At 37.3% G+C, this 24,849-nt stretch overlaps 2 protein-coding genes across 3 annotated transcripts; both read right to left on the bottom strand.

The window, feature by feature from the left end:
- Positions 1–101: 101 nt before the first annotated feature.
- Positions 102–12,094, bottom strand: LOC126801582 (DNA gyrase subunit A, chloroplastic/mitochondrial). Its single transcript, XM_050528978.1, has 26 exons — positions 11,608–12,094; positions 11,377–11,512; positions 9,465–9,566; positions 8,964–9,008; positions 8,782–8,880; positions 8,576–8,662; positions 8,243–8,313; positions 7,983–8,091; positions 7,841–7,903; positions 7,681–7,746; positions 7,448–7,536; positions 6,887–6,935; positions 6,029–6,115; positions 5,590–5,683; positions 4,966–5,036; positions 4,785–4,874; positions 3,962–4,087; positions 3,672–3,829; positions 2,983–3,064; positions 2,738–2,902; positions 2,554–2,655; positions 1,891–2,027; positions 1,136–1,256; positions 955–1,009; positions 771–870; positions 102–614 (listed from the first exon to the last, which is right to left on the bottom strand). Exons 1-26 carry the CDS (start codon positions 12,015–12,017, stop codon positions 497–499), a joined length of 2,832 nt encoding a protein of 943 aa, XP_050384935.1. The 5' UTR covers positions 12,018–12,094; the 3' UTR covers positions 102–496.
- Positions 12,095–15,882: 3,788 nt separating this feature from the next.
- LOC126801583 (uncharacterized) lies at positions 15,883–21,682 on the bottom strand. Of its 2 annotated transcripts, XM_050528979.1 has the most exons (8): positions 21,057–21,682; positions 20,798–20,965; positions 20,567–20,698; positions 20,349–20,459; positions 19,304–19,435; positions 18,619–18,756; positions 17,579–17,812; positions 15,883–16,688 (listed from the first exon to the last, which is right to left on the bottom strand). In XM_050528979.1, exons 1-8 carry the CDS (start codon positions 21,522–21,524, stop codon positions 16,296–16,298), a joined length of 1,776 nt encoding a protein of 591 aa, XP_050384936.1. In that variant the 5' UTR covers positions 21,525–21,682; the 3' UTR covers positions 15,883–16,295. The 2 variants fall into 2 exon arrangements, with proteins under 2 accessions (XP_050384936.1, XP_050384937.1); XM_050528980.1 differs by lacking the exon at positions 20,567–20,698.
- Between the last annotated feature and the right edge of the window lie 3,167 nt (positions 21,683–24,849).

Here is a 24,849-nt window from a genome sequence, read left to right as displayed (position 1 = left end):
CTATACTGGAAACTTGCATAAACCCAGCTGAAAGGTGCAGTAATGCAGTGAAAACTAAGTTGCACTTCCTTATGCGTGAAATGAGTGAACTACAAACGGGTTGTGTCCTTGGTTACATTTTTACTGTCTAATTAATAGAACTACAGAATTTTCATAATAAAGATTGAAGAAATGAAAAGAACATTGAATAGAGAAAGAAAACCGTCAAACAAACTTTTGCAAGTTGTGACGGCTAAAAATATGTTTCAAGACTTGTAGCATTGTCTGTAGACTTGCATGACTATACAGCCTACAACCGTCAAATAATACGACCAAAATTACTTCCTCTGTAGACTACATTGCTAAACCGCAAAAAGACTTCACTTTAGGGCTCATCTGGATGATGTGCTGGATGGCGCACCAAAACTGAGCCTTCACAGATGTGACACAGATATAGATCATACATAATGTACTGTTCCCTGTTTAAACATGTTAGTCGACTTGGATCTACATCTACTCAACCATGAACCACAGCTCCAGCATCAACTTCAATCTCTGGCTCCTCATCTGTTGCCGACATTAATGAAGCAGACTGAATCTTTCCAGCAAGATCGAGTCGCATCAAAATAACACCCCTGGAAACGTGTTGAGAGTAAGTAAATGTACATTACTATTAGACTGTTGACTAACCAATAGATGTGATCATATGGATTTGTCCATGATACAGACAATGCACATAGTAGTGGACATCTGTATAATCATAACCCCACAAAACAGAGTTTAAAACATACCTTGCATAGCGAGACTGTATTGAGATATCCCGCACCTTAATTCTATTAACTGTACCACTTTGGCTTACTAGGACCACTTGTTCATCACTTTCGCCGTCCTCTGTTAATTTCATTGAATTAGAAAAAGTTCAGGAAAATGCTTATAGACATGAAAACAGACGGAAACAAGTTTTAGTAACATCACCTGCCAGAGAGAATCCAACCACGAAAACTGCTGCCAATCGATCCTCTGAGGAAAACTGAAGTAGAGCAGTGAACATGTCATAAACAAAAACCAAGTCTTAATCCATTGAATTTAAACAAATCGAACTTTCTCATGATCATAAGATCTCTGGACCAAAAATTTATAGTACGACAAATCATACCTTGTAACCTATTAGACCCACTCTGTTCAGACGGGAAGAGTGAAATCTGCTCAAGGGAACACGCTTTCCATATCCACTCTCAGACACAAACAACAACCAAGGGCCATTCAAATTTCTAGCCCTGTAGTCATAAATAGGAAAAAGCATTATTTGCCTTTGAAAAAACAAAAATACATGCATATATCAAATGATTTGAATAATTAAGTTTGCGTGTTAGGAGAATAAAAAGCCAATTTAAAGTTATGTTGATCCCAAAACCTCTTTTGAACAATTCCACCAATCAATATGTAATGAAATTTTGTTAAGTAATGCCCTCGGGCCATTCCCCTCCTCCTCCCCCCCCCCCCCCCAACCAAAAAAAACCCAAATCCACCCCCAAAATAAAACATATTGACCTTAATTTCCAAATTCCACACGTCCAATCAATCAACTTTCTAGATACACAATGAAGGTTGTAATGATCTGAACACTGTTAACAAAGTTGATCTGACTGCGCCTACACACTAAACAGGTCAAGTACAGAGTAATGGAACGCTCCTCTCTTTTCTTCCCTGCTCTATCTGACCCAATGGTTGCCACTCAGATTAGGTAAAAGTAGCCAAACATCCAACCAAATGCACTTTATGTTGATGTGTTATGGCAACCCAGTAACCTAGCACTTGTAAGAGCAGTAAAATTATGCTTCACCAAAAAAGACCTGTAAAATGCTTGAGCATAAGCCTAAAAAAGACATGATACTATTTTCAAAAGCTTACGCGCTCTCTGGTGCTCCCGACACCCTTTCCAAGTCTTTCCACATTGCTGCCGGTATTATGTCCACGCTAGCCATCTTATCACCTTCTTTAAGTCGCATAGCTACAGAACCCCGAGTGTTCCTGCCGAGTGCTCGAATCTGGTTCAGAACGAGAATGGATATCAAAAGAAGCCAAGTATCAAGTATAGGCTCGGCCATAAAGTCAAAACTTAAATATAAAAACAAAAGTATCTACCACATCGAGAATCTACCACTACCCAAAGAGAAACCAGAAGGTCATACTCATTCTCTACCAAGTTAGAAACTAGAAGATTGTTTTACTGCTACCATAAAAAATTATATCTTTAACTTTATTCGCTGCTAAATAGTACTATGTAAATCCTTATCCGATAATTACAGGTTGTAAAACAATAATAATCGCAGGGCACATTACTGTTGTTTCTTCATTCATGCTGACAACTCATCAACTCTTGCAGATTGATGTAAGTAGCACACAAGGAGTAAACAGTTTTCATGATGACAACTGAATTTTTATGCCACACTACTCGACCACTAAAGATAAAAAAGCAGTTTTGCGCACTACAGTTCTTGTTCCTTCATAAAATAAAAATAATAAGACCGAGTTTGAACTGCGAACAAAGTCAAGAAATTGCTGTCAGCTTACAATATCAGAGGAACACAAGATAACCATCCCGTTCAGGGATGCCATTGCTACAAGATCATCATTTGTGCAGCAACGGACCCATTTCAGCTCATCACCGGGGACCTGCCATGTCAACACTGAACTGTGACTCAATGGACACGTTTATGCATCACCACAAAAATAACAAAAGATCTGGGAGACAAACCAATTGAATTGCTATGATTCCAGTTGACCTGATCGACGAAAAAGAACTCAAAGACACTTTCTTTATGTAGCCATTCACTGTAAGCATTAGCAAAAACTGATCCCCAGCAAACTCGCTCACAGGAATAACAGAAGTAATTCTCTCGCCATCTGACAGAGATAAGATCTGCCCAACATAACAGCGTTAAGATTCATACTTGAAGAATAGCAGAGAGAGCTTGATTACCAAGAAAGTAGATATTATACCTGAACCAGTGGCGTACCAGCTGCTGTCCGGCTGCATTCAGGAATTTTATATGCACGAGCTGAATAGACTGTTCCTCTATCACTGCACAAATAATATTTTTAAATGACACTATAAACTACATAAATGCCAGGCATGTTTGAGTGCAATATTGAAAACAACAATCGTGTCAATTTATAGCAGATATCAATTTTAACCAGGCACCAGATGAAAATTTAATTGAGCTTCATCTACCGACAGCAGAACAGCAGCAAGCTCCTAAAACTGGGTGTTTTCAGTGGCAAACATTAAGGTACAACTTTCGCAACAAAATATGCACAATCTTTTAGGTCCCAAATCAGATGCAAATATCTGCTAAGTCAAGATTTCAGGAAGAAACAACTACATGTAATTGAATTTAATTTGAAATCATATCAATAGAACATTGAGTTGTGAGGAATGGGATTTGCATTTCATGCAGTAGATTTAGGACTAGGTCATGGGGTGAGAACACACAAGTAGAATTTTCAGACAAATTGTAAGACATGGCAATTAAGCCTTTTCTGTTCTATTGGCATAACAGTGGGTTTAGCGCCTTTAAAGAACCAATCTTTGAACTGTAATAGTACAAATGTTGAAAAGTTTCTATTACAATTACCCATTATGCTGGGAGAGAGATAGGAGGAGGAGGAGGAGGAGGAGGAGGAGTTACCTGAAGAATAAAACATGATCATGTGCATGACAAACAATAAAGTCTGACATTGCATCATTTACCCTCAATTTACCAACAGATTTGCCTATGGTTCCTCGATTTTGCAGATTAAATGTGTTAGGCTTCATCCGCTTAACATATCCTTTCTCACTAAAGGCCTGATAATTATATGCAAAGGAAAATAGAAGAAAGGTAAACTTTAGAAGCTTGTAAAAATACTTGTTAACAGCTCATTTAGCTATTTTCAAATGGCCAAATAAAATTCTAAAAAAGTATATAATAGCCTATACCAAAAGCATTTCGTCATTCGGAATAACATCGATATCATCAAGTTGACCACCATCAGAATCCTCCAGCATCGAACGCCTGGGATTAGAAAACTTGGTTTTTATGTCAATTGCTTCTTGTTCAACCACCTGATTGAGAAGCCAAAAAATTACAAAAGTAAGGAAGCATGTCTTCAATCTGGCAAAAAAAAAAGATTGTTATATGAGTTAAGAGTGCTCATGAATAATAAGATAGCAACTCTGTCACATTGGAAAGACGACGGGGTTTATGCACCAAGAACAATTAAAAGTCAATCATAGACAGTGTTACATAAAAATTGTTTCAATGAAAAATAAAGTTTCTGATCTACATAAATATCCCATGAATAACTGTTTCAAGACAATAACATAAATGATTATTATTATGACTTGATAAGTCCAATGATCTTGATGTCGAAGGGGTAAATTATGACCAATTAATAACAGGACTCAGAAAAACCTAGTCCAATACTGGATCCAAACTTAGCCAGGAGACTATTATCCAGTGGAAGTGTCTGACAGTATTTGTATTTGATTAATGCTATTCATCTACTGCATTCTCTATACAAGAGCAAGAAAATGAGGAAGCAACCAAACAGGCGGTTATCTTAACAAGTTTCAACACTGCATCAGAACACAATGTAACCAATTGGTCTTGATAAAAAACGAGAAACTTTAAATGAATATCAAATCAAGGCAATCAATTTTCTGAATCAGTATGAACAGTTATACTCCAATAATTGAATTCATGAAAAGGTTATTGTAGATGGACTTCACCATTGGTAAGCATGTACAGTTTCAACTTTACCTGCAATATATGTTTCTTGCTTGACAACAGTTCTTCTAAGTTTGAGATTTGCTCTTTCAACGATTCACTTTCACTCGCAAACTTTTTTCTCTGCACAACAAGGAGAACTTAAATTTTATCTGAAACTCTTATCCTCGATCTGTCAACCAAAAGTTTCATTTACATAGGATTACTATTGCACCTCCAGAACATTAAGTCTTCTAAAGGTGAAGTCTAATATTGCTTCAGCTTGTTTCTCAGAAAGGTTGAACTCTGCAACAAAAAACAGAAATAAACATAAGCGGATATAAATGTTTTCAATCTACGTTTACTGCTTAAAAACGACTACCCAACTAATTCAATTATACAAATAACAATAAAAAAATTACTGATGATGGATTACAAAGAGAACGACAAAATAAGCTGAGAAATGTAACTGTGTAAGTTTAGAAATCTACCAGCTAGATTCATATAGCATCAGATATTATAATGAAATTAATGGTGCACTATTACTGAGCCCAAGATGCAGTTAAGTGCCATTCAAATTTTTTTTACAGTAGTTCCAAGATAAGTGTCCAACATATATAACCTCATGTAAGAGCTAAATAGATTCCGCTTCAAACCAGAAACATTTAATCAACAAAATTGAGAAATTCCTGTTGCATTATCAATTCTTCTTTTCTTTTCCTTCGAACCTAAGCTGACCGATAAAATAAAAAGTAAGCTTTACATTTCTTCTCAGCCAAGATTACCAAAACCTTCAACATAAAATTCAACGGAAAGACATGAAAGAGAGAAGAAAACTTCAGGATATAGAGGAGCTCACCAGTCCTTAGAAGAGATGATGCAATTGCATTATTAGAAGCTTCCGAAATTATACGCATTACTCTTTGCAGATTATCGAGGCCAACAGTAATACCCTATGTAACAGAGAAGATATTTTTTAATATATGTTGCCCCAAATCCAACACAGGAGCAGAAAGACATTGACAAAGTGCTCGTGCAGCACCACAACAGTTGATATATTTAAGTTCACCTGACCACCCCTCTATAGTGTGGTACCAAAAATATAGATATGTTAAATAATAACACGATAATGCAGAGAAAACAGCTCAAACAATTTCATAACTATGTGAAAAACTGACAATTCTCTAAAGATCAGAGACATGGTTCATGGAACAAATGCCAGAATATAACAAACAAGTACCAAGAAAATTTAGGGAATAACTACTACACTAAAGAAAATTTTGAACTAATGAGTAAACCTCAACAATATGTCTCCTGTCCTGTGCTTGTGAAAGTTTAAATTTCGCACGTCTCTCAATAACAGAGCATCTGAAATCGAGGAAAGCCTGCATACACATCCATAACAAAATAAATAATTACGGCATGCTGAAAAGTGCATAAAAAATCATCCATTGACTCTAGCCATTCAATTTGGAATTAAATTAAGTTATAAGCATATCATAAACATGATCCTCCAATTAGACTTTAAGTTACCAATGAACACTTGTGACTGAATAACTAGGAGCAGTAACCAAAAAGGTCCATTAAAATTACAACAGAGACATTGAATTTAAATACTTTAGCAGACTTGCACCCACAACAGATCTTTTGCATGATGCAACTGACAACAAACTGAAGGCAAATATATATTACTTCTCTATAAAAGTTGAAGCAGATCTTTTTCATTTACTTCCAGGCTTGATTTTCAACATTACATTCCAGTCTGTTTGTCCTTGAAACTAACGTAGTAAAATGGAAAGATACTTGGTTGGAAATTTCCTCATTTTGTCTGAAAAGACAACTTTTTAAATTTATATATGCATTGCCTCACATTCATTGAGATAAGTTTTCTCAAGGTACTAAATGATATAATAATGATGACATCACCTACTGACTTAATTTTCAAAAAGAAATACATTAGAACAATCAACATGAACAAATAACAACATTCCAAGAAGATGAAAAAACATATAACAGAAAATAAGTGAAGGAAATTCATTTTCATACAAAATGTAGTGATTCCATCTTCTTTGGTCAAGCAAAAGAAGCAACTATAATACATACCTACACTGTATTTATTTACATTTATACTGTTGACAGGAAAGTTAAGTAGTCACCTGCAGCAATTCCTTCAGACCCATCAGTTTAGGTTGACCATTGAGAATACTGCATGTAGACATAAATTCTAAATCAAAATCCACAATAAATGTTAGGTGCTTAGCTTGAGTAGTAAACTTTTCCAATGAAAGAGAAATCAGAACTTATTTAATAGTAAAATATCAGAAGGAATTGAGTCTCCCATCAGGCAGTTTATTATATATGTCGCAAACAGTGACACTTGCTTCAAATAATGTCTTTAATGAAATGACACCTATGGGGATAGGCAGAAATATACTAGACAAGTGACATATTGGCCCACATATGGAAAGATAAAGATCTTCAATGTCAGATCTTATAGGGAAATAAAGATTCCTGCAGAAGCATGGCCTCAGAGAAAAAGGCAAGCTCATTTTGGGAAAAATATATAGAAAGACAATTTCTGCCCACCCCAATTTTCTCCTTGGGTCATTAGGGGCACCCAACCAACTCCTTTCAAAACACTAATATACACCTTTGAAAAGGCAAAGCCGGTATGTTGTATGTCTATCCATATGGATAGTGAGAAAGATATCACTTACCCAACCATATTACAGCTAAAACTGGACTGGAGAGATGTGAGGCGATATAGATTATTCAGAACAATAGATGGGTCGGATCCTCGCTTGAGCTGAATGAGGATAAAAGAATCATTACCCAATTGCAAACATTCTTTTGGTGATTCAAGTTAGACGAAGGTATGTGAACTCCTAGAAATTTAGTACTGAAAGCTCCAAATTGCGGAGCAGAAGACACATTGACAACAAAAACATACCTCAATAACTACACGCATTCCAGTGCGGTCACTCTCATCCCTAATATCACTAATGCCATCTAAAATCTGAAGGAAAAAAGGGACAAAAAAAAACATGAAAAGAGAAAATAAACAACCATCTATGACCTAAAAATTTAGATTTATACAATAGTTCAATCACCTTATTCTCTACAAGTTGCGCTATCTTCTCCACCAGAGCTGCTTTGTTAGTTTGGTAAGGGATCTGAGTATTCACAGGGCAGAAATCACTTATAATGAATGCATAATTATTACCGACCAAACAAGACCAAGATACACATTACCTCCTTTATGATGATTGCACTGCGCTTGCCTTTAGAATCAAGAGATTCTATATCAGTTTTTCCTCTGACCACAATACGTCCTCGCCCAGTTCGATATGCCTCTAAGATACTTAACCAAATAGACATATGCCAAAATATTAATGATAACAAAAGCATAATTTTACATAAAAGTTATATGGTCACACAACTGAGAAAAAATAAACAAAAGATAAAAATAATAATAATAATAATAATAAAATTTAAAAAAAAAAAGTGCTTACCCAAGGTTTCCCATAATCAGTCCTCCAGTTGGAAAATCAGGTCCTGGCATGTATTCTAGCAATTCTTGCAGCTGTCAAAGGAAAAACCAAAAATAAAAAATGTGGAAGGCTTTGGGCACATATACATCATGGATATACTGTTTTGTGAGCTTATATCTTTACTTGATTAGCATACTATTTCTTAAGTTTGATAGTAATAAGAGCAGCCATGGTGATGAACCAATTTGAAAGGCGAAAGCACTATCAAATAACAAATCAGGAACAGTGGACTAATTCAACTACATAATTTACATAAACATATAAGCATAAAGGTCTGAATGTCTGATCACATACTGTAGCTTCAGGATTATGAATCAACACACTAAGAACATCCACCAACTCCCCAAGATTATGCGGAGGGATATTTGTTGCCATGCCCACCTGAAAATTGTTTCAGCCATGGTAGCATATGTGAACAGAAGACAAGCAAATAAAAGATGAAGAGGACGAAACGGATTTAGCAGTTACGAGTCAAACATGATGAAACTTCAGAAAATTACCGCGATCCCAGAAGAACCATTCAATAATAAATTTGGAATGCGAGCGGGCAAAAGTGATGGCTCTTTTTGTGAATTATCAAAGTTTGGAACAAAATCAACCTGCAACAAATGAAGAAGTTAATATATAAAACATCAATGGAGCAAGCAGTACATAAAGAGATTTGCTTCGCTCATTCTCTGACCGTATCCTGTTCTAGATCTGACAGCATCATTGCTTCGGTCAACGCCTGCAAACATAAATCATACATATCTAAATTTTAATTAAGATCAATATCAATATTTTCTTTCAAACAGGAAGTAATTTGAAAAACTTGGACTGATGACAGTATTAATGCACCAAAGAATGCCTATGATAAGAAATATTTTAGGATCTGAACAACATGAAGAAAGCATTCATGTTTTTCATTATAAAAGTTATTATTAATAATTGAGGGGAACTATTTTATAATCACTCATTTACTTGGACAACTGAGTGCAGAAAAGCTAGTTGAGAAAGAGCACTAAAAAAAGCTAATGAACGTGTGTGTGTGTGTGTGTGAGAGAGAGAGAGAGAGAGAGAGAGAACCAGGGAGAAGTGACCCACTTATAGAGATGATAGATCTTAGAATTCATCTCCAGATCCAACTAATATAGCAATTGTGCATCTATATGGTGTTCAGTTGCTTAGTAGTTTATAAAAATACCTCCAATCTGCACTCTGTGTAACGCATGGCAGCAGCAGGATCAGCATCAATTGAACCAAAATTTCCATGCCCATTAATCAGTGGGGACCGTAAAGAGAAATCCTGGAAAATTAAGATTTAAATGAATCAGAAAAGAGAAAGTAAACATTAGAAAAGATAAAGTAGTATGTTTGGCCTGAAATATCTGCCGTTTTAATACATTTATCATTTCATTCATCAATTAAATGTGCACAGTGAAGATACTTCTCCAGTATTTCTGATATGAGACTGATATGAAAGAAATATCAATATAGAGACAAAATTACCAAATTTAACCCAATATCTGGCAGGAGTCAAAAGTAACTTCAACTCCAACACACACCTACCCTCACATTAGAGTGGTAAGTAGGTTTGAGTGATACATAATTGCTCAAAAGATTGGCGTATAGTTTGAAACAAAACTAAGATATTCCATTTTTGTCAGGTTGATAGTAACTATCGCATTCATGTATGGACAGTAGCAAGCTCATGAGGGACGTGTGCAGTTTAAGTTCAAAATACAATTACAATTATTAATTCAAATGACCTGGTATGAACAATGTATGTGTACATTGATGATCATCAATACCATAATACCTCTTATATAGATCTTTGTTAGTTCAAACTTTCAAGTAATGTAAGTCCTAACAAAAAACGAAAAAGGCACACAGAATAGAATCCAGAAATCTGGAGTTACTGGGAAAAAATTCGTTTATATAAACAAACATAATTTGGTTGAAAAGATGTCGAGGGGTCATCACCCTATCATGCATAGAGAAAAGAGAAATTTGACATGATTTTGGCCCCCTAGTGCAAATGCTATAGATCCCAGGGAACTGGAGTCACTTACAAGAAGGGATTTTTTATCTATAGATTGGTAAAAATAATTTGGTTGATAAGATGTCAAGAAGACAACACCCTAAGTACTAGGAGATAGCAAGTAAAAGAGTGCAGTATGCAGCCTGTTTCATCAATGTATACGAAGCTTTTATTTCTGAATTTAGTGTCCAGTTTCTCAAAATGATGTTTTCTTTCCAACCCTGAACATTGAATAACCTAACTTAAAAATATTAAGCAAGTTCTCTTTCTCCCTTAACATCAGATATAGACTCCTAAAACCTAACAGAATGCAAACAACCCAAACAGAAGATATCCCAATGCTCCTACACAACTAGATAATTTAGTACATATAGCAACTTATAGAAAGAGTCCCTAGGAAAAATATAAATGAGCAAATAAACACAAGGATATGGAAACTTTGCTCCCCAAAATCTCGTCCACAGTAAAGTTCATGTCATTCATCACAAGTATACCCGTAAAGAGATTTCAACTCAATATTCTTGCAGTGTAGAAACTCCACTTGACTAGAATAAAGTCCACTGATCCCCATAAGGTGAGCGCATGCATCATTCCACTAGTACAAAATTGTAAAGAGTGTGGACAAATTCCCAAACAAGTATGGAAATAAAACTTGCAAATATAATTTTGGGCTGGGCAGATAGAGAAAAACGTGCTGATTTCCAAATGTAAAACTCTTTTTTCTAACATGACTTGTGAAGACAACCCCATAGTCAGAATTTATGTCTTCGCACCCAATAAAGATCCAAAACACACATTAGAAAGAATTATACTGGAAACCTTAGTACTTCTGAAGAAATGTCTGTAGAAGTTGGGAGATCCAAAGCAATGAATTTACTAAGTAGTCTTTTAGATGGAAATGTAACAGGAATCCAATAAAAATTGCAGGCAAAAACGCGTATCTGCCGATGCTTGATGGTGAATAATACTAGGAGTTCCATCCACTGGTGTTACCAACATATTTCAACAGAATGGAAAATCAGACAGCAGTGTTAACTATTAGGCTAGTCATGAACACAAAATGGCTTCCATTTACCTGAGCCATTCGCACCAAGGAATCATACACGGCATTGTCACCATGAGGATGAAATTTTCCGAGCACCTCTCCAACAACTCTGGCACATTTCACAAACGGCTTTCGTGACGAAAGCCTCAATTCATGCATTGCATACCTGTTCAATTTCCCAATACACAAAAACACATAAATCACAAAGCAGACTAATGATAATTTCGACTCCTTTTCCTCATAAATCAATCAGCGACTTACAGAATACGGCGGTGCACGGGCTTAAGACCGTCGCGAATGTCCGGCAGGGCGCGGCCGAGCAGCACGGACATGGCATAGGCCATGTAGGCGTCGGTGGCCTCCTTGTGGAGCGCAACATGAACGATTCGCTCGCCCAAGTCCTTGACCAGGACGCTCCCATTCCCATTTTGCCCCTCGAGGAGGTCGTCGTCGCGGGGCGCTGCTTTGAGGGGGCGGCGGGGCTGGGTCTTAGTACGAGAGGAGGGGGAAGCAGAGAGGAATCGGAGGTCGGAGAGGGAGAAGCGGGCCGGGTTGAGCGGTGGGAGGAGGCGGTAACGGAGGAGAGAGGAAGAGAGGCGGAGGCCGGAGGCTAAGGCCATAGTGGGGATTGGGGTTGGGTTTGCGGTTACGGCTGAAAATGAGGATTTCATAGCCTGGAAGGGTTTACAGCTAAAACCCTAAACTTGCTTTTTGGGGATTTCGCGCCAACCGATGGCTTTTGGATTAAGCTCGGTTAAAAGCTGCGCCTTTATTATACAAACTCCGAAACTTATTCACAAAAACGAATGATGACATAATTAACAAATAAATAAATAAAAACTTGAGTTGGCCTCATGCTCCCACAAAACTAATCGTTACTGAGTTCGAACTACGATTGGCCTTTTCTTCGTGCATTGTTTTCTGATTGTTTACCTGTTCTGGTACTTCATTTACTTTCTCCGCCCTTCCCTTCCTTCAAGAAGTGGTGGAGGTTTTGATTCGATGCTATCTCAACATAAAAAGTCTAAAAACGACAATGACATAATTTCATATATGCAACTTCTAAGGGTGGATGATGTTCATTTTTCGGTTGCCCAACCCACTCTTCAACCCCAATTGTCTTACACATCTGCTCTCAAGAGCCTCGTTGACCGTTTTCACTCGTCAATGACTTATGACTTTGAGTTTACAGAGGACTGTGTCTATGGTCTTGGAATGGTCAAAATATCTTCTTCTACGAGAAGCTAGGTTCACAACAAACTCGACTTCGAATGGCGGTGCTCTATGATTTTAAAGCTTATGAGTGAGCCTAGTTCTACCAACTTTTTTGATTTCATGCTTAGAAAGTGACAAGTTAGGAGGGGCAGGAAACTCTTGATCAACCCAATGCATGTGTATGTTACATTGTAAATTTTAACTTGGAAGAGGATATGAATTAGGGTTTATGTGAAGGGCCATGGATCCTTGTTGGTCAACCCTTAAGTGTGTATAAGTAGAAATCTTATTTTAACCCCATGAGTGAGGCAGCCACAAAAGAAATATCTTTATATCTAATTGTAGTCACCCGTCATAACAACCAAGTGAAAAGATGTCTTAAAGTGTAAACGTGTGAAATGAGATGCCCAAGATGTAGGAGATGGAAATGGAGATGTAAACTAGCTGGTATTTCATATATGTATATGTCTTGCATAGTCTAACAAGAGTCACCAAGAATCCAATATAGTGGAAAAAGTTGCCATCAGGCGAAACCAAAATCTCTAACGCACACTCAATACAGTAAATCGATACCTCTGGTCTAACCTCTGTGCTATATGAATCACCCAATAAGAAAACATCATAGGAATAAATTGATTAATAATCGACATAAATCACACAATCTACGAGGATCGCCTCGCAGATCACCAAAGCATGTTGTACGCATGTGCTGTAACTGTTGATGTGTAATATATAGAGGTCAAATAAATCTATAGTATCTAATTTCAGAGAATATATGACCAAACAACATTGTGGTTAGTTTTATGTGATGCATACTAGTCGTATGTGGTTGAATGGCGTGCGAAACCAAACAAGGTTGGGAACAAAGAAAGGATTGAAGCAGAGAACTAGACCAAATCAGATGTGGTGGGCTGTGAGTTGAGTCTTCTCAGATGTCTGCCTGGCTTTTGGGCCTTGAAGGTGTCATGGTGGAGCATGACCTCGTGACGAGGGGTACCACACGACGAGTCATTAATCATCACATCCTTCTGACGAGTTGAGCATGAGCTGCGTATTCTTCAACAACGTACCTGCCGTCAATATCTTGTTTGTCAACCCATACGGCAATCTCACACCCGAGAAGAAGTTAGTCCAAGACCCATTAGCTTGCTCAGCTTCTCTGGTGATGTCAAGTAGTCTTCAACTTAATGGCCCTCATTGAAAACGCTTTTGTATGACACAATACCGATTGCCATATATTATGGTGAGAAATCAAAAGGGATGGTGGATTACTAATGCATTGCATTACTAACTCACTATAAGATCCAAAATCCCAATAAAATGTGAGAATTATATCGCGTTGATTTTGGAAATGGTATAGGGTACATGTCACACACATCATGAGTTTTTGTAAGTTCATACTTTAAAAAAGGGTATTAAAAACATATACTGTAGTTTATCTATAAAACTAAACATATAAAGACAAAGAATTGCGTAAGAACATCCAGAATAGTTATACAATAGAGCAAGACAATAGGACCAAGAACATTAGAAATAGTAATTAGTTCCATTTTTTCTTTTCTATAATTGTCTAGGAAAATGTGTTCCTGATGCGTATTGAGATAAGAGGAACGTCCAATGGGGCATTGTGACAAGAGAAATGTGCTTATTGCAAGTACCTTACTCAATTAAAGTTGGTGTGCATTAGTTAGGCCTAGTTTGGTATACCTTACTCAATTAACGTCCAATGTTTGCATCGATGCAGACATTGCATATCAAATGGGTAATGTAGAGCGAGAAAGGGTTTGGCCTATAAGAGTCTCCAGTTGCATTTGCAGTGGCAGACCTGTACTGGAAGAGTTGGCCACCAGCAATAACAATGGTGGTGGCCAGACGTTTGAAGAATCCGCCCTGGGATTGTGATGTTACGAGCTGGGTTGGGGCTTAGCAAGCTAGTGGGCTCATGTCTAGGCTCATACCTTAGCCTATGGGCTTTGGAAGAATTTGAGTCTGGCTAATTGATCTTGAGAGTGATGATGCTGAAAGCCTCCAGACGGAAGCAGAGGGCGAGTAATTTCCTTGCTACACCAGGAAAAATCATTCCTCTTGCTTTTTCATTGGTCTTTCTTTCATTGAGAGTATGTAATTGATGTCCTTAGCTCGATATGTTAGTTTCGATTGATTGAAAAGTCTTGAGGAATTTACCTATGCTTTAGTTTTTTGCTTTAGTGTTTGTTCGTTTGTTTCAAACCTTTTAGACTTTGGTTTGTTTAATAAACGTGTTTTACACATTTATTTGCTTTGCTTATGTTCAACTTGTATAAAAAGTGGCATGTCACCTCTTGTATTTGGTCTTTGTGGCCATGCATGGCGTTGTTGCCAAATAAAGTCAATTCACTCTCCTACAAAAAAAAAAAGATCACCGGTTTTCTTATTTTGTGGGATCGATGAACTCTCGTTGCAAGTCTTTGCCGAGAAAGCCAAGTGAGCAGTACTTGAGGCCGTGCCCATGAATCATCGTATAATAATCCGGAAATTGCAACAAAACCCTAGAGGAACTAGAGTTAGGCAGCAGCATCGTCAATCTACATTTGGCACCTGCATGAATGAATGAATGAATGAATGAGTGAGTGGTCCGTCCGATCCACAGATGATGCAACGCCCTTTTTCAGATGATCGCTAGATGATGAACTCATGGGCTTGATACCAGTATCAAAGAAAACCTAGCGTTCCAAGAGAACCACTTTGCCCAAGTCCTAACGGATGTGAAGCTTCCTTTGCTTCCATTCGTTGTCAAAATCATTGAAGCCTCTTAGGAGACTTCCGATTAGAGGAAAGTTTTCTTCATCTCATATAGTAGTGGGAGCTCGGTGACCCTCACCCACATCAACAATTCACTCAATTCAAGATGTGCTTCATCAGTAGTCATTGGAGACGGGGCGGATCTAGGATCCGAACGTTGGGTGGGGTTGAAGTTGGCCAAAGGCTAAATTTTTTTTTACCAATATATATATATATATTCATGTAAATTGTAGACGTTGGTGAGTCTTTAAAAGTGAAAATAAGTGTAAATGAATGTAGAACAATATTCTTAAAATCAATGACAAATTTAAATACTCCAACAAATTTTGTTCGCAAAATGATTACGTTGAAACGTAAGAACTCATACTTGCAATTTCAAATTTAATATATAGAGTAACAACTAACAAGAATGTTAGAAGAGTTATACCTCGATAATTTTCAATAATTTAAGAAGAAGAATAATGTCATGTAGGAGAAATGCATATTAAAAATCCAATTATATATATATATATAAATAAATGTTTTGGCTAACACTAATATACATGTAGTAAAAAATTAGGGATGAAAAATCTTGCAGGGGCTGAATCCGCCCTTGATTGGAGAAATGTCATCATGCATACTCCGTCAACACGACCGGAGCATGCACGGTTATAGGACCAAAGTTCACAACGCAGGACTTTGTTTTTTGACCGCGCCTCCACCGTTGCTACCATCAGCAAGAGCCAAGGAGACAGTGACAGCATCCATCGTGGAGATGGGGATGAGATCGAGAGAAGTTGAGTATGGGAACGTATTAAGGTGGCTGGGGTTTCAGAGGATTGACTCTCGTCTTGTGTGTTCGTTTCTAGGCTGTTTCAATTGTTATATCTTACAAAATTTACTATTTATTCCGATACATATTGGTGAAATTTGAATTTACATTCGAACAATCTTCTTTCAACTTGTTTGTTCTTTCAGAAAAAAGAAGCAAATGGAGAAAATGAACTTGAAGTACCACCACCACAGAGTGTAATACCGTGCGACTCTATTCTATTTCCAAATAAAGCCCTATCAAAAATATAACTCTCAGCTGCAGCCTGCAAGCTATACTCACCCAAATCACGAGAGATGGATCTTACACTCTGCAATTCCATGTCATCTCTCTCAAAATGTCTGATGTACTTCTTAATGTCTTGTTGAAGCTCAAGAGTTTCAGTTGGCTTATGAGCAAATGAGAATTTCCAATCCTTGCCTCTGTTGGCACTGTTAGGACTAATCTGATACAAGGTGGGATCCCCAGGAACACTGCTGGCCATTAGTCCTGAAGGATTGTGGGAATTGATAAATTGACTTTGGATGCTCAACATCTGGAAAAGAAATCAACATTTAATTATCAGAAAAATCAAGTTGAGTAAGTAACTTACTCAACCTTCTCATGGGTCATGAAATTTTCAAATGGCGAGAATGTGACAGAAGTGGAGTAGAAGAAAACGCAGAAGGTGAAAATAAAAATTCATAGAAATTTGAAACTAAACGAAAAGATGCATCAGCAATAAAAATATAGGGGTTGTCAAATAGAACAGCAGTGGATATTCAATTAACATGGTTCCATACCCTGTGAACCTGATGGTAACAACATAAGCCAAGTAGAAACACTGGGATGAAACCACACAGAATTTCAAAACTTACTGGATTAGTCATTTTTAGAGACAACTTATACATGCCACGTGACCTCTTTCCCCAAATCCCCAATTATCCAGCTGAAATGTAACTAGAATCAAACCTCCTATACCTACATTGATTCGTTTAACCACACTTCTCCATTATAATATCTAGCCACAATTAACTTTATAAAGTAATGTACTTTTTTTTGTAGTGTTACAGTAGTATACCAGAACAAGATTGGCATGAACAACATATTCAACATATTAAATTTTCTTGCTTAATTTACTCTACCTTATTTAATTTTGTTTACTACTTTTAATTTATATACTTCATTTAAATTGTAAAAAGACTTGCTAAAATTCTGAACTAACAATAGATTTACTGGGTTTAGTAGTTCTGCTTAAAAATCTTATATTAATATTAGCAGCTGTCTGAGTAATTGACATATTAGTCTTACACTTATGCTAAAGAATGCTCCAAAAGAATATATGTGCATCAAGTTAGACTCATTCTTCCCATTCACAGCCATAACAGTTTGGAAAAACAAATGGTAGGAAAAAAATAATGATAAACACCGAAGTATGGGATGGACCTGTTTTTCATTGAGGCTACGGTTTGAGCTATTCATGAGTGAAGCACTTGAACTTTCTTGGAGTAAAGACACACTTTTATCAACAGGGGTAATAGCACCAATTAAGTTGAAAGGTGGATCCTCTGGCGATGAGAAATCAGAACTATCAAAAGTTGACAGGGATACACACTCATCAAAATAGGCCAGCGCTTCCTCTGTTAGACGTTTTGACATCTTTCTTCTCTCAATGCTAGCCTAATACAGCAATTTAATTAATAAGCATGAAGGAAGGAGAAGAGACAAAGTGATATGCTCTTATATGAATTTCATATGCAAGGGAGTTCCAGCAGAGTATAGATACAAGTCTGCTTTCAATTAACTTGTGTTAGTGTATGTGTCTGAACAAAAACATAGGAAAAGGGTTTAAGCGAGCGGTGACACATTTTAAATGATCATTCCAACAAACTTTCAAGTGACAAACATAGCAAAATTTTTGTTAGATATTAATTCAATCCAAAGGGCAGGATTTAACAACTTATTATATATAGGAATTTGTTGCTAAGCCTCACCTTTTCCATTACTCTGTCAGTATATGAACTAATAAAAATCAACCATGGGGTACAGCAGCGCTCTTCTCCTAGTGTACTGATCAGAAGAAAAGATGCTTAACCACCCTAAATTCTACACCCAAGTATACTAAACAAATGATCTCAAACTAATGACCTCTTTCCACCCTTTGATTTGGAACCAAGGGTGATTTTTTTTCAAGTATACCCATGTTCGCTACTGACAAAGAGGACACCACTGTGGAGGGCAAAGTCACGTTTTTGGATATGTTAATGACAACATCATAAGACATGGAAATCCAAATAAGATTTATATGGACTGGCATCATTTCTAAAAACTGAATCTATTGTAATATCTTTATCCAAGAGTCAACAATATAAAGAACACCAGAACTCAGATATGCTTGCCACACTCCAAGGCAAATATTCTGGTAGTACTAAAAATAAATTAACTGAATTACTAGAAGACAATGAAGGAAAAGGAAAAATTCCTACTTTTCTTCCTGGACGAGATTTTGGCGCATTAGATATCTTGGGATCTGGAAGTACTTCCTTCAGGATCCTGCTGAGCTCTTGTCCACGGTGCTCCTCAACAGCCAAATCTGATTGAAGTTTTCTTGCCCGTTCCTTGGACTGCAAGTTTAAGTCAATGTCTACTCAGTAGAGGTTTAGTACCCCAAGAGAAAAAATAAAACAGAACATGAAAGGAAAAATGAGGGCGGCAAAAAGCAAACAGAATAAAGGAATTCAAGTATCAATAAATGACATGAGGTATCCCTGCGATGACATAATTTCCTTGATGGGAATCACCCGCTAAGCATAAACAGAATTTATCTAAGAATCCATCACCCAAAAGTTCTGCCAAAATAGGGTAACTAAATCATTTTAAACCTCAACATAGTTGCATGAAGAAACTACATCAAAATTCCCACCCACACACTTGCATCATGGGGATCTTAATAGTTTAAAGGTAAGAGTATCAGACCACAAATTATGACAACAGGCACGTGACTCTGATGAGACGGGTTCTCCTATCTAGCTTAATCAGATTAATGCATTTCATCTGCTCTTAACATATTATATCTAGTGAAATGTCTATTAAGCTACATCCAGGTACTAAGCATAACAAAACATTGGAACAATCTCATATCAAGCATTCTCACAGAAATAGAAATTTTACCTGCTCAAGTTTTTTGGCATATTCTCTTCTAATATCCAGAACCAATTCAACTGCACTTGGATTTACCAGGTCCGGGGGAATATCAGAAATGTCAGAAGCTGATAGTGTCGGAGTACTGCCCCTGCGCATAGCCTGAGCTTGCAAAGGGAATAAAATCAAAATAACAACAATGACAGAACATTACAATAACAATAAAAAATAAAAAAAAGTAGATGCCAGCCTCTTGGCATTGCCCTCATTAATGAAAGCAATAGCATGGGAGCAGGCACCAGAGCTATTTTTATAAGAATATGGAAAGTATGGCACCTACAAACATATAAACAGTTTTGCTTGTATCTAAACTCCACAAACAATAGCTCTATGAAAACTGATCTACTGCAGAAATAGATTGTAAGGGAGGTATTGCATCCATAATCCCTAAAAACAAAAGCCAAATACATATGCTCACCCACACTGTCCAAAACCTGGTGGTCATCCACTGTTCAAGAAATTACAGCTACATTAAGGTCTGCCCTTTAACAACACTATACTATGCTTAAGGTTCAAATTTTCAAAGCAAATGTTTCACTGAAGGTGAGACACTAGGTTTGTACCGTGATACCCAAATCCCAATTTGTTCATTTAACCTTGAAATATCATGATCTCTGTATTACTATGTGTCCATGCAACCAAATTCAGCAACTAAAACTTCAAATTGCAGTTTCATATTTCAAGGAAATCCTTTGAAAGCTCCGGAGATAGTAGTTTGTTATGAGCCACAAATGATCAAAAAAATTTCCAAAGTTCCCCAAATCAAAACTTATCTTATAATTAAGGTAATAGAGTTGAGCATCCCCTTATTCATGTTACAACAAAAGTGACTATGATCGAGCAAAGAGAAAAGGCACATGTAGATAATAATTGCATCACTGTCTAGAGTACTCTTCTGGATTTTAGTTTATCACTTGAAGAACACTAGTACATAGCACATTTTACGTCAGAACAAATCTTTTCCATATATAGCTGTAAAATTGATCAAGAAAACCCAAAAAAAAAAAAAACTTACACTTTCAAGGTCATTTTGAATCTCAGAAATAGCACGTCTCACTTCAGATCGAACTGTTTCATATATATTACTACTTGTGGTATCATCTTCCAGATGAAGTGCTTGAACTGTCTGCAAAATTATAGGCAAAACCTGCTTTATTAAATTTACCTAATTTGCAGATAACAACTACAACAGATAAATATAAGGCAATTATTGAGTCTCTGAGCAGTACAAACCACATTATCATCAGAACGTCCATCATTTATATTCATCTGATCACAAGGTGCTTTAAAAAATTTCTCTCCAGCTCCAGATAAGAAACTGGCGGTGGAAACTCCATCTTCCCAATTCGAAGATTGCAAGCTGGACTAAAAGAGAAACCCAAACAACAAACTTTATCCTTATCAAGACCACAACTAGTCATTATCACAGACACGCACACAGAATTGGGTTATGAATCATCTTACCAGGTTTGCATGTGAAGAAGGCTGGAAAGGTGAATGCTGACTGGACCACGTCTTGAGGCCCTTCAACTGATCCAACTCATCAGAGCTAGTTCTAACTAAACCACCCTTTTCGCCTTTCTCCCCTTTATATTTCAACGAAGAAGAAGTACATTCTTGTTCATCTTCACTCTATACGTACATAACACAGTCAATCAATTCAAATCTCTACTGATTTAATCCAAAGTCGAAACGAGCTGAACTGAAAAACAAAATAGTAAACCTTGGAAATGACGGAACGCCCCCTGGGCCCCGGGCACCGGGAGACGGAGCGGTTGCGACGCCCAGTGTCGACTCTGGACAGGCTCCTACCCGGGTCAACTCTTGACTGGCTCCGACCGACCAAGACATCGGCGTTCCGCGACACCGACCGGCCTCTTCTAGCATCAACCGCGCTGGACGAGGTTGCCTCTTTGTCGGGTTTGACCAGCGGGTCAACGGAGGTCGGTGAATCAGAAGAGGACCAGAAGAGAGGGTTGTCTCTCCTGTTGGAGAAAGTGTTGTTCTGAGAGTCAACAGTGGCGGTCCTTGAGAAAGCGCTGACACTTCTGGATCTTCTGATTGGGGTGGGATTTGCCTTGTTCGTTGAGCTGGTGTTAGCTGAAGATGAAGATGAAGATGAAGATGAAGTTGAGGCCACACCGGTGGGGTTGCTTCTTCTGCTGGAGGATTTGAAAGCCGAAACCGCCATTCTATATATCTTAAGCTGCTTCTTGTAAGAGTTGCATGGCTGCCTATCCGATATCCAATATCTAGGAATATCAGTGAAAACGGAAGGAAATGAAGGAGAAAATTGACCCAATCTGAGGAAGACCCAAGAAGAACAATAGGGACTTCATTTTTGTTTGGTTGGACTTTGAAGGTTGATTTTACCGAACAATTTATTGTACATGTTCTTTTTGAGCGTGTGACAAAAAATAACCGGCTAGTAAAATATAACGGACTGCGATACACACAAGAAATTGAAACAAGAGTGAGCTGATCCGCAGCCACTTAAGTCCAAGGTTGTACCTGCCTCCTCTCTTAGCAGAGAAGGAGATAATGTTGCAGTTGTGTCTCACATAACTTGATTTTAGGAAAAGTAGTTACTGTGTAAAATTCCCTAAATCATGGAAGTCTTGTACATTACAGATTGGTGGGATTAGGTCTAGTTTAAGAATCGATCTTGTTGCTTCTATATATACCTTGTAATCTAGTTTGTAAAACACAACTGAAAAATACAATTCAAGAATATTGTTCTCAGTTCATTTTTCTTCATGGTATTAGAGGAGGTCCCGTTCTAGGCTTGTCTCTTTAAAAAAAATCCTTCTACTTCTTTTCATAAACTCTGTTTGTAATCTTCTTTTACCATGCTTCGAGATACTTCTAATTCGGGTGCCGATGGTGGTGGAAACAATGGTGAAAACGATAGTGGTGGTTCTTGGCATGTTGCCGCAGGCAACTTAGTTTCCGACGGAAACATCGGAGGCGGTGGTGGTGATCTTGTGCCGGAGGCAACTCAGTTCTGTTCAATGAATTCAATTATTTAAGGTGGTCAAATATTGTCACACTTGCTCTAGGAAGAAGACAAAAGCTTGTTTTTGTGAATGGAAAGTCCACTGCTCCGGCAATTGATGATCCTACTTATGATGATTGGTTGAGCAAGGATCAACTGGTCAGAGCTTGGATTCTCAACTCCATGGAAGCTCATCTTGCAGAGGAATTTCAACACTCAAAGTCATCTCTTGATCTTTGACAATCTTTGCGTGATATGTATGGAAATCAAAATAATGTTGTATGTGTCTATCAACTCATGGAGATTTCTGAGATTCAACAAGGAGAACACTCATTTATTCAACACTTGGGTTGGTTTAAGTCCAAATGGAGCGAGCTTAATCTTTATCGCCCTCACACTACTAATGCTGCTATTTTGCTCAAAAGAGCTAATGAAAATAAAGTTTTTAAGCTACTTGGCAGCCTCAGTGATGAGTATGAAGACTTGAAATGTCATTTGATGATGAATTCTGAATTGCCTACTATCTGCAATACCATTCAATGTGAAGAAGTAAACATAAAGGTGATGAGGGTGGAAATGAAATCCAATTTTGGAGATCAGATAGACTGGTGGATATAAAGGGAAATCCACCGGTGTGCCTTTGTTGCAAATCAGATAGGCAATGGTGGATATAAAGGGAAAAAGGCTTAGTGGAAGGAGTGGATGTACAACCATTGTGGATGAACAAATCATCAAAAAGAGACTTGTTGGATCTTGCACCCTGAGATGAGAGTCAAGTATGAAAAAGAGCCCAAATCATTCCCAAGAACAAGGCACTTCTTCTTCTGACTTGAGGCCAAAGGCTTTTGTAGCTAGCTCAAGCTCCTCTGCTGATTCATATCCAATTGTGGATTTCACTTCCAACCTTGTAGCTTTACTGAATGAATTTACAAGCTACTTGAAGAGCAAGAAAATGGAAGGTGGGCAAGTCACTAAGGAAAATTCAACTGCTTTGCTTGTCAAGTTTGCAAGATTTCTTGTAGGGTCTGAGCATATCAATGACAGTGATTAAGTGATGTATACTGATAGAAATCATTCAAGTTAAGGCTTGGTAAAATTCAAGTTCCAATTAGGATATAAGAATTAAGGTCTAGTAAATTTTGAGACGGAATTTCTTTAAGGAGTGTAGATTGTAACAGTTTAGAATTTAAAATACATATATACTTATTTATAAATTTATATATGAATGTGTATATATATATATATATATATTTGTTGCATTTCTGTTTTGGGTTTCATAGGAGCTAAGATCATGATTAATTACCCAAATATTATACCCAAGCCCAAAGTAGATAGATTTTTCGTAGTTTGTCGTAAGAAAGTATAGTGTTGTATTTGCCTTCTTCTTCTTCTTCTTCCCTGCTTTCTCCACCGCCTCTCCCTCATATATTTTCCGGTGTGAATCCACTCCCTACCGCCTTAGAATATAAGTAGAAATCGTTGACCAACTTCGCAACCGCCATAGGATAGCCGTAAGACCTAAAGAAGTAGGAGGTGTCAAGCGGGTGAAAAACAAGCTACTCACATGATGACTCCTCAAAGCTAGGAACCAAAAGCTGGAACCCTAGAAAGCTAGAGGTGTTTGGTCTAGTACCTAAATAGGTAAGGATTCCTGACTTAGACACTACGTTTTATCTCCCATCCCAAGCACTATAAATAGAGTTCTCTATGTTTTCTTCTGTATGTTTGCTAAGTTACCCAGAAACAAGAGAGGGTGAGGGAGTGGGTGTTTAAGTAGTAGGAAATGGAGTCTAGGAACATGTGCATTTGCAATTGCTTGGCAAAGGTAAGGGGATCTGGGGAACCACTACTCACTTGTATTGTGTGAATATGTGTTGGTTGACATGTTTGATGTTTGTTGCTTGTTTAGTTAAATTTTTGATGCATACAATTTTGAATTATCAGCATTCTATATACCCGTATGGTTATACCTATTAAGGTTCCTACTCAGTTAATGTTTTTTTGATTGTGTTTCATGTGCTATCAGAGGTCTCAAATTTTCCAGCAAGCTCCACACACGTTAAACTTAAAAAAGAAGTAGCAAGCCGATGCAAGTTTCTTCAAGGACTACGGTGCAACCACGAAAAAACTGAAATTCATAGTCTGCCATTGATCCAAATTTGTTGGGTAAATGCTTTCATATTTCTCCTAGCTAAATCTTTCTTAAACAAATTTACATTTAGTTCACCGTTTTATATTGATTGGGATTGTAGAATATTACATATAGTATTATTTTGTATTGATTGGGATTGTAGAATATTACCCAATATGAATATGATACTAGCAAATTGATGCTGAAGTGCAATTGGGAATAAATCAGACTAATGGAAATCACATACTTGATGTCATGTAAAAATGTAAAATACAATAGAACGTTGCAATTGGGAAATGAGAAGGGAAAATGAGATTAAATGGTTAATCAACTCTTCAACATACCTACGAATGTAAACCAAAATATACAAATGTAAACCAGACATTTTTT

This window comes from Argentina anserina, chromosome 7 (genome assembly GCF_933775445.1).
Source record: "Argentina anserina chromosome 7, drPotAnse1.1, whole genome shotgun sequence".
Classification (NCBI taxonomy): Eukaryota; Viridiplantae; Streptophyta; class Magnoliopsida; order Rosales; family Rosaceae; genus Argentina; species Argentina anserina.
This window is presented reverse-complemented; position numbering and strand designations above follow the sequence as displayed.

Bases quoted from the DNA above. Each gene is read 5' to 3' on its own strand.
- LOC126801582 (XM_050528978.1), bottom strand. From the start codon at position 12,017: ATGAAATCCTCATTTTCAGCCGTAACCGCAAACCCAACCCCAATCCCC. The intron at 9,009-9,464 runs GTATTTTTATAA...TTATGTTTGCAG, and splicing joins ACACAGAGTGCAGATTGGAG to GCGTTGACCGAAGCAATGAT. The intron at 8,663-8,781 runs GTAATTTTCTGA...AACAATTTTCAG, and splicing joins ATGGTTCTTCTGGGATCGCG to GTGGGCATGGCAACAAATAT.
- LOC126801583 (XM_050528979.1), bottom strand. From the start codon at position 21,524: ATGGCGGTTTCGGCTTTCAAATCCTCCAGCAGAAGAAGCAACCCCACC. The intron at 20,460-20,566 runs GTTTGTACTGCT...ATAATTTTGCAG, and splicing joins GACGTTCTGATGATAATGTG to ACAGTTCAAGCACTTCATCT. The intron at 19,436-20,348 runs GTAAGTTTTTTT...TTGCAAGCTCAG, and splicing joins TTCAAAATGACCTTGAAAGT to GCTATGCGCAGGGGCAGTAC.